Source organism: Carlito syrichta, unplaced genomic scaffold (genome assembly GCF_000164805.1).
Source record: "Carlito syrichta isolate Samal-C Ts95f unplaced genomic scaffold, Tarsius_syrichta-2.0.1 Scaffold304574, whole genome shotgun sequence".
Lineage (NCBI taxonomy): Eukaryota > Metazoa > Chordata > Mammalia > Primates > Tarsiidae > Carlito > Carlito syrichta.
In genome coordinates, this window is record NW_007248670.1 from 93,192 (window position 1) to 102,810 (window position 9,619).

Sequence of the window (9,619 nt, forward strand, 5' to 3'; positions counted from 1 at the left end):
CCCAAAGTTCTGGGATTACAGGCATGAACCACCACGCCTGGCCTCAGGCAAATTTATCTCTCCAGGGCAGACTCTTTTTTTTTTTTAGTTGGAGTCTTCCTCTGGAGTCTTGCACTCCACCACCCAGGTTAGAGTGCAGTGGCATGCTCACCACCACCCCACTGTCGACCTTTTGGGCTCAGGCGATCCTTCTGCTTTAGCCTTCGAAGTAGCCTGAATTCCAGGCATGCGCTACCACACCCGGCTAATTTCTTGATTTATTGCAGAGATGAGGTCTCGCCAAGTTGCCCAAGGCTGTTCTTGAACCCATGGTCTCAGCCAATCCCCTTATCTCAGCCTCCCAAAGTGCTGGGATTACAGACTTGAGCCACCATTCCCGGCAGGGCAGACTCTTCATCTGCCTACTTGCAGTGTAAACACAGATATCTAATAGGCATCTCAAGATTGCCACCTGCACAAATCTGTTTCTCCCCAGTCCTCCCCATCTCAGGGAGTAGTTCTTCTTTGCCCAGTTGCCACAGAAAGCCCAAGCATTGTTCTTGTTTTCTCCATTCCCTCATCTGGGACCCCATTTCCAATCCGTTTGCATGCCTTGTCAGCTCTGCTTCCAGAATGTGCCTCTAATCCATTCTGCTCCCTTCCCTGCTGCCACCACCTTAAATCAAGCCATCATTGATTGATTTCTTGTCTAGATTATTGCCACAGACGCCTAACCGTCCATCCCACACACAGCAGCCGGAGTGCTCTTATAAAATCTTAATTCAGATTATGTCATTCCCTTGCTTCAAACCCTCTGGTGGTTTCCTATTGCACTTAGTATTAAATCCGGCTCTGCAAGCCCTGCCTGATTGCCCCTTTCCCCCTTCTCTCCTCCCTCCCTTCTTTCCAGTACCTAGCCTCCTTTCTGTTCTGCAGATGTCTCCATTCTGAGCATTTCTTACTCCTTTTTGGGGTGTTTTTTTCTCAGCATTTTGCTCATCCTTCAAGTCTCAGCTCAAATGGCACCTCCTTCCTTCAAGAGGTTATCCTAGACTCCTAGGCCACTCTTTTTTTTTTTAAGTAGGAGTCTCACTCTGTCATCCAGGCTGGAGTGCAGTGGCATGATCACAGCTTGCCACAACCTCAACCTCCTGGACTTAGGATCCTTCTTCCTTAGCTTCCCAAGGAGCTAGAACTACAGGCACGTGCCACCACACCTGGCTAGTTTTCTTGATGTTTTTGCAGAAATAAGGTCTTGCTATGTTTCCTAGGCTGGTCTCAAACTCCTGGGCTCAAGCAGTCCTCCCACTTCAACCTCCCAAAGTACTGGGATTACAGGTGTCAGCCATCTTGCCCAGTCTCTAGACCACTCTTTTTAAAATGGTCTGTCCCATTGCATCTCTCTTTAATTCATCATTGTGTCTGTTCTCTTTAGAGTATTTACATTCTATAATCATCTTGTTTATTTGAATACTGTCTTTCTCTATTAGAATTTAAACTTTAAAAAAGCAGGGATCTAGTCTGTAGTGTTTACAGCTATATCCTTGGGCTCAGGCACAGGCCTGGCACACAGTAGGTACTCAGCAAATATTTGTGAGTGATCACATTTATTCATTTGTGATACTTTATGTGTCTATTTCCCTAACTTCTTCATGAGTTCATATGTTGCTGTGTATCTGTGGAATCTAGTCCAGGCCTGACACATAGTAGGCTGTCTGTAAATGAGAAGTGGATAAAGTGAAAAGAGCAATCAATGAAAGATAAAGGAAACAACAACAACCCCAGGAGACAGCAGAGTTGAAACCAAGGGAGTAGCCAAGTACAGTGACTCAACCTGTAATCCTAGAACTTTGGGAGGCTGAGGCAAAAGGATTGCCTGAATTCATGGTTTGACACCAGCCTGGGCAGCATGGCAAGACTTTGTCTCTACAATAAATGAAAAAATTATCTGGGCATGGTTGTGCACGCCTGTAGTTCCAGCTACTTGGAAGGCAGAGGTGGATGGATCACCTGAGCCTAGCAGGTAGAGGCTGTGGTGGCCAGGAGTGTGCACTGCACTCCAGCCTGGGTGATAGAGTGAGACTCCAACTCAAAAAGAAAAAAAAAGAAACCAAGGGAATAAAGTTCAAATTCTGGCCAGAGAGATGATGTGGTGAGTTCTGGCTCATACAAGGCACAGAGCCAGAACTAGGGCCATGGGTGTCTTCATGGTCTGGACGAGAACGTGGGCCCGAGTTCCTGGTCAAAACCACACATGAATGTTCCAGGTGAGTTTTTTCAGTACCCCACTCCTTCATCTGCCCTCGTGTCTCCTTACAGGAAGGACATTCCCCAAGAAGGGCCAGACGTGTGTGGTGCACTACACAGGTAGGTCTCATCCCCTCAGCCCTCACGCAGGCCTGCCTCTGTCAAGGCAGGACTCTCTGAGCTCCTGTGCAGAGGTGTCTGCCCCTGGATTAGACCCAAAGCCTAAAGCAGCCAGGTCTCCCTGTGACGAACTAGCCCCTACTCCTCCCAGCCAGTCTTGTGGGAATGAAACAGGGGGCTTGGAAGGCCAACTCCTCCCCTCTTATACCAGCAAGAGGCATCCATGGTGTCAGCCTCTAGGTGAGTCAAGCTCCTTCAGTCCCCTTCTCTCTGTCATGGGCAGTAGGGAGCCCTGGCCCTCCTCATTCTGACTGATATCTGGAAATTCCTCTTTTTTTTTTTTTTTTTTTTTGAGTCAGGGTCTCACTCTGTCACTCAGGCCAAAGTGTAGTGGCAGGAACACAGCTCACTGCATCCTTGACCTCCTGGGCTCGGGTAATCCTCCTTCCTCAGGCTCCCAAGTAGCTGGGACTATAGGTGCATGCCACCTTGCCTGGCTAATTTTCACTTTTTGTAGAAATGAGGTCTTGCTATGTAGCGCAGGCTGATCTTGAACTCCTGACCTCAAGTGATTCTCCCACCTTGGCCTCCAAAAGTGCTGGGATTGCAGGCATGAGCCATCAGGCCCAGCTGGGAATCCCTTTTGAAGCCCTGAATGCCCTGAAATTCCCAGCAGACTCTCTTTATCCTATAGTATCATTGGAGAAGAGGAGGTTGGCCTCCTCCGAATTTTCTTTCTCATTTCAGAAATAGACACGAGATGCTGTGCTATGCTCTGGGAACACAAAGACAAGAAGGAAGGATCCTTCAATGGAGCTGTAGCGTAGGGAGAAGACAGACGAGTCAATTGAGGTTCTGAGCCAGTTTGAGGATGGGGTGATGGCAGTGCTTGTCTCCAGGTGCTGGGGGAGTCCAGAGAGGGCCCTGCATCTCTGCTGACCCCTCTTAGATGTCTCGTCTCTGCAGGCTAGGTGGGTTGAGGGACATTCTAGATGAGTTCTTCAGGACTACTGGCAGGAAGATCATGAGCAGGTGTTAGTTCCAAGGGGGGTGACCTGCTTTCCAATGTGCCAAACTCGGTGACAACCACTTAGCATACAGCAAGGCCAGTTTAACTCCTAGGTCATATTTGAATGGGGCCATTTTTAGCAGTTCTCTGGGCCAGTGTGAAGCACAAGGTTAACTCCAGGCAGACGGTGTGGATGTTTCTTGACAGTTGTGTAGCTGACGTCAGTGGGCTGGAGCTGCATTTTATCTCCTGGTGATGTGGCCTAATTACCATGGGTCCTCTGGGGCCTCTGGTCCATGTAATTGATTTATCTATTCTACATGTTGTAGACAGACCATGTTACTGAAACCACAACATCCTTTTGCAAAGTCTTTTCACAATACAGGCATAGAGCAGGTGATGTTCATTAAACCCTAACATTAGCTGTGAGTGGCTCTGGTTTGGGGAGAGACTGTCTTATTAAACACAGCAGGAGACTGTGTGGGAGTTTTGGTAAATTTTTAAATTAAATATAAATACAGTGAACAACATAACGTAAGATGTATAGCTCAATGAATTTTTTCCACAGTGATCACACTTATGTAATCACTACCCAGATACCCACAAAACTACCTGCACCCCCAGAAGCCTCCCCTGTGCCTCCTCCCTGTCATTCCATGCCCCTAATAAAACTGTCATTCTGACTTTTATCCCCAAGCATTGCTTTTGCCTATTTCTGGACTTTATATAATTGGAACCACAGAGTATGTACTCTTTTGTGTTTGGGTTATTTCACTCAATATTATGTTTATGAGTGGTTTATTATTTTTATTCCTTACAGTATTTTATCACATGAATATGCTATAATTTATTTATCCTTTCTGCTGTTGATGGACATTTAGGTTGTATATTGCTTTTGGTTTTTATGAATAGTGTTGCTTTGAACAGTCTTGTAGGTGTCTCTTAGAGTACATATATATGCAAAAGTGGAACTCAGCCAGGTGCGGTGGCTCACTCCTGTAATCCCAGCACTTTGGGAAGCAGAGGATTGCCTGAGTCCAGGGTTTCGAGATCAACCTGGGCAACTTAGTGAGACCTCCTCTCTACATTAAATCAAAAAATTAGCCGGGTGTGGTGGCGCACGCCTGAGGTTCCAGCTACTTGGAAGACTGAGGTGGAAGGATTGCCTGAACCCAGCAGGTTGAGGCTTTGGTGGCCATGAATGTACCACTGCACTCCAGCCTGGGCAACAGAGTGAGACTCCAACAAAGAAAAAAAAAAGATGTGGAACTCCTGGCATACAGAATTATACCTATGCTTAGCTCTAACAGTACTGTCTACAACTTTCCAGTGTAGTTGTACCTGCTGGGCATGGTGGCTATAATCTTAGCACTTTGGATCACTTGAGCCCAAGAATTCGAGGCTGCAGTGAGCTATGATCATACTACTGCACTCTAGCCTGTGTGACAGAGCCAGACCATGTCTCCAAAAAATAAGCAAATAAAAAAATGAAGGTAGTTGTACCAATTTCTGCTTCCACCAGCAGTTCCAGTTATCTTGTGTCCTCACCAACACTCAAACACTTGGATTGTCAGGTTTTTGTTTTGGTTTGTTTTGTTTTTGGCCTGTTCTGGTGGGTGTCCAGTGGTATCTCATTGGAGTTTTGATTTGCATTTCCCTGAAGAATAATGAAGTTGGGCAATTTTTCACATGCTTACCAGCCATTTGAAAACCTTTAGATGGCTCAAATTTTGTCCATTTAAAAAAATTAGCCGGCCAGGCTCAGTAGCTCAGCCTGTAATCCCAGCGCTTTGGGAGGCCGAGGTGAGTGGATTGCCTGAGCCTCGGGTTCGAGACTCGCCCGGGCAACTTGGTGAGACCTCATCTCTACAATAAATCAAAAATTAGCCAGGCGTGGTAGCGCACGCCTGTTATTCCAGCTACTTGGAAGGCTGAGGCGGAAGGATTGCCGGAGCCCAGCGGGTCGAGGCTGCGGCGACCGGGAGCGGCCACTGCACTCCAGTCTGGGCGACAGAGTGAGACTCCAACTCAAAAACAAACAAACAAACAAAAAAATTAGGAGCCAGGTACAGTGACTCACGTCTGTAATCCCGGCACTTTGGAGGCAGAGGCGAGAGGATTGCCTGAGTCCAGGCATCCGAGACCAGCTTGGGCAAGCTGGTGAGATTTCGTCTCTACAATAAATCAGAAAATTAGATGAGTGTGGTGGCACGTGCCTATAGTTTCAGTGACTTGGAAGGCTGAGTTGAGCCCAGCAGGTCAAGGCTGCAGTGGTCGTGAGCGTGCCACTGCATTTCAACCTGGGCGACAGAGTGAGATTACACTCCCCACCCCCAAATCAGGTTGTCTTTTTCTTTTCTTATTGATTTATATTCTGTATTCATGTTGGACATGAGTCTTTTATTGGTTACATCTATTCCATACATCTTCTCCCACACTGTTGCTTGTCTTTTTACTCTCTTAACAGTATACCTTTTGGATAGAAGTTGTTTTTTATTATTATTATTATTATTATTATTATTATTATTTTGAGTTGGGGGTCTCACTCTGTCACCCGGGCTGGAGTGCAGTGACATGATCATGGCTCACTGCAGTCTCAACCCCCTGTGCTCAGGTGATCCTTCTACTTCAACTTCCTGATTAGCTTGACTATCGGTGCATACCATATACCCAGCTAATTTTAAAAAACCTTTTGTAGCATCAAGGTCTCACTATGTTGCCCAGGCTGGTCTCAAACTCCTGGTCTCAAGTAATCCTTCCACCTCAGCCTCTCAGAGTGCCGGGATTGCAGTGGTGAGCTACTGAGCCCAGTTAGAAGTTTTTAACTTTAATGAAATCTCACTTATTCATCTTTTCCTTTGTAGCTAGCACTTTGTCAGTTTAAGAAATATTTGTCTCTAGGTCATGAAGATATTCTTCTATTACCTTATAGAGGCTTTGTTTTATTTTTCATATTTAGGTCTATAATTTATCTGGAATTGATTATTGTGTGTGGATTTGGGCCAAAGTTCATTTTTTTTCCTGTATGGATATACAGTTGATCCAGCAACCTTAATCCCTCCCCAATTATCCTTTATGTACTGCATTACAGTGGCATTTTTGTCAAATCAAATAACCATATATATGTGGTTCTGTTTCTAGACTGTGTGATTTTGGCTGAACTTGTAGCAATAGATAACTATATATGGTATATGATCTGAAATAGATTAAGTAATGTGAAACCTGAAGAAATTGAAGAATAAGAAAATCTGTCTATAAATGGAGTGTGTGCATGTGTAAGTATATTGTGTGCATTTCCATGGGCATATTTGCATATTTGTCCAGTAATATGTCTGTGTGAATGCATGGAGATCTATATATCTAAATATTTTCTTCTTCATTTTACAAATATATATAACAGAGATGGGGTTTCTTTCTTTCTTTCTTTTGTGTTGTTGTCTTACTCTGTTGCCCAGGCTGGAGGGCAGTGGCATGCTCACAGCCACCGCAGCCCCCATCTGCTGGGCTCAGGCGATCTTTCTGCTTCAGCCTTCCATGTAGCTGGAACTTTAGGCATGTGCCATCATGCCCAGCTAATTTTTTTTTTTTGAGTTGGAGTCTCACTCTGTCACCCAGACTGGAGTGCAGTGGCCGCTCCCAGTCACCGCAGCCTCGACCTGCTGGACTCCGGCGATCCTTCCGCCTCAGCCTTCCAAGTAGCTGGAACTACAGGCGCGCGCTACCTTTTGATTTACTGTAGAGATGAGGTCTCACCAAGTTGCCCAGGCGGGTCTCGAACCCGCGGGCTCAGGCAGTCCACTCACCTCAGCCTCCCAAAGGCGCGGGATTACAGGCTGAGCCACCGAGCCCAGCTGATTTTTTGATTTATTGTAGAGACGAGGTCTTGCCATGTTGCTTAGGCTGATCTTGAATCCGTGGGCTCAGCCAATCCTTTTACCTCTGCCTCCCAAAGTGCTGGGATTACAGGTGTGAGCTACCACACCCTGCTGATGGGATTTCTTGCTATGTTGCCCAGGCTGATCTTGAACTCCTGGCCTCAAGTGCTCCTCCCACCATAGCCTCCCAAAGTACTGGGATGACAGGTGTGAACCATCATGCCTGGCCTGTTTTCTTAGCATCTGTTTGGCCATCAGGGTTTTTCTCCTGAGTGTGTGTGCATAAGTGCATGTGAGCATATATAGGTACCTCTGTGTATTTGAGTTCTCTTAGCAACCTGTGTGTACACGAGTTTGTATTTGGTCTCATTGGCATCCATCTGTGCATACCTCTGTGTAGCCAGAAAAGTTTCCTCCTTTGCCTCATTTAGTACCCAGGCCAAGAGCCCAATTTACTGTACCTAGAAAATAGGCAAATAACAGTTTCTCTAGTATACATTTTAGTTGTAGGCATCGGGAAGTGGAATCATAGAGTTCAGACTAAGCTGGCCCAGCCTCCTGTGTTAAGCATGGGGTATCTGCCCTGAGAAGAGGAGATGGCTTTTCCAGCATTATGCAGTGAATTGGTGCAAGAGTGAAGTTGAAACCCTGTCTTTGGACTTATAGGCTAGGTCTTTCTCTAGTCCCAAGTTTCCTTTTGTGGTGATCCAGGGGCTGCAAGAAGCAATTGTGGAATTGTGTCATTTACGGAAGGTCTGATCTCTGAGTCAGAGTCACCAATAAAAATTGAGACTAACTCTTAGACCTTGGGCTGTTGGTCCGAGGTGACATGTAGACATTGGGATGACAAAGCATCTGAAGCAAAGGCTGAGGGATGCCTTGAACTGCTGTAGACAGTGCCTGGGGTTCCAGTTTTAAATAGCCCTATTTGTATGTTATCTAGAGGCCACCACTGACCAGCTGGGTTACCTTACGCTGTTCTCTGCGTAAGGGGATGATGCAACCTTCGGGTTTTACATTTTGGGGGAACTTAGGAAGCCTTCGGAACCTTAGATGAGGACTCAACCTGAGGCTGGAATAGCGGGGGAACCAGACCTTTAGGCCAAGGAAGTGGAACAAAAACATTGTAAAGTGCAGAGGAATTCGAGAAAAGCCTGACCCAAATAGGACACGGGGAAGGGAAGGATGCGGAGGGCAGAGAGAGGGTAGGAGGCAGGCAGTAGCCAGGTCTTTTTTTTTTTTCTGAATCAGGATCTCACTCTGTCGCCCAGGCTGGAGTGCAGTGGCATGCTCACGGCCACCGCAGCCTCTACCTGCTGGGTTCAGGTGATCCTTCCCCTTCTACTTTCCTAGTAGCTGGAACTACAAGCACGCACCACCACGCCCAGCTACTTGAGGAGTCTGGATCAGGCCCTGTGCTCTGCCTTCCGCCTCCACCCTCAACATACACAGGTCACTACTTCTGGGCTCTACTGCCAGGGCATGGCATCGCCATCTAGCGTTCACTCCTGGCTGTGTGTCCCCACCCCTCTCCTTGCCAGCAGGCCTCTTTTGTGTCACTGGGGACTCCCATCCCAGTACTTACTGTAGAGACGAGGTCTCGCCATGTTGCCCAGTCTGGTCTCGAACCCACGGGCTCAGGCAATCCTTGCACCTCCACCTCTCAAAATGCTGGGATTACAGGTGTGAGTCATGGTGCCCAGTGGTAGGCATCTGGATTCTGCCTTGGGGAGCCCTTGAAATATCTTAAGGGGGGCGGGTAATAGGATCAGATTTGTGGATTTTTTTTTTGGTTGTTGCTCTTTGTTTTTTTCAAGTCTATACAACAGCTCAATGATCTGTATTTAAAGAAAGAAAAATCAATCTAGATGCCGAGTGGAGAATGAAATGGAGGGGTAAGAGAGGATCAAAAAGACCAGTTAGGAGGTTGTTCCTGTCCACAGGTGAGATGTGCTGGTGACTCGGTGAGGCCACAGGGTAGTGGGAACTGAAATGAAGAAAACAGGTGAATTCCAAAACTGAGTAGGACTTGGTAATAGACTGGAGGTGGGGATGAGGCAGAGGGAAGTGTCCAGGTTTCATGCTTGGGCAACAGGACGGATGGGAAGATGGAAGAGGAGAATTGTGCAGAATAGGGATTCTTTTCTTGTTTTTGTTTTTTTTTTAGTTGAAGTCTCACTCTGTAGCACAGGCAGGAGTGCAGTGGCACACTCACATCCAACACAGCTTCAACCTGCTGGGCTCAGACAATCCTTCCATCTCAGCCATTCAAGAAGCTGGAACCACAGGCACATGCCACCACAGCCGGCTAATTTTTTTTTTTTTTAATTGGAGTCTCACTCTGTCGCCCAGACTGGAGTGCAGTGGCTGCTCCCGGCCACCGCAGCCT

General features: G+C 46.8%; 1 protein-coding gene across 4 annotated transcripts in view; it reads left to right on the top strand.

The window, feature by feature from the left end:
- The first annotated feature begins 2,298 nt into the window (after positions 1 to 2,298).
- Positions 2,299 to 9,619, top strand: part of FKBP1B (FK506 binding protein 1B) — a 10,175-nt gene continuing 2,854 nt past the window's right edge. The window contains exons 1-3 of one of the 4 annotated variants that reach the window (XR_002482090.1): positions 2,299 to 2,346; positions 2,498 to 2,590; positions 3,328 to 3,396. Coding sequence is in view for 1 of the 4 variants with exons in the window: in XM_008060263.1 (XP_008058454.1) it covers positions 3,296 to 3,317 (22 nt within the window). In the remaining 3 variants the exon portion in view is untranslated. The other 3 variants (XM_021713497.1, XM_021713496.1, XM_008060263.1) reach the window with 3 other exon arrangements.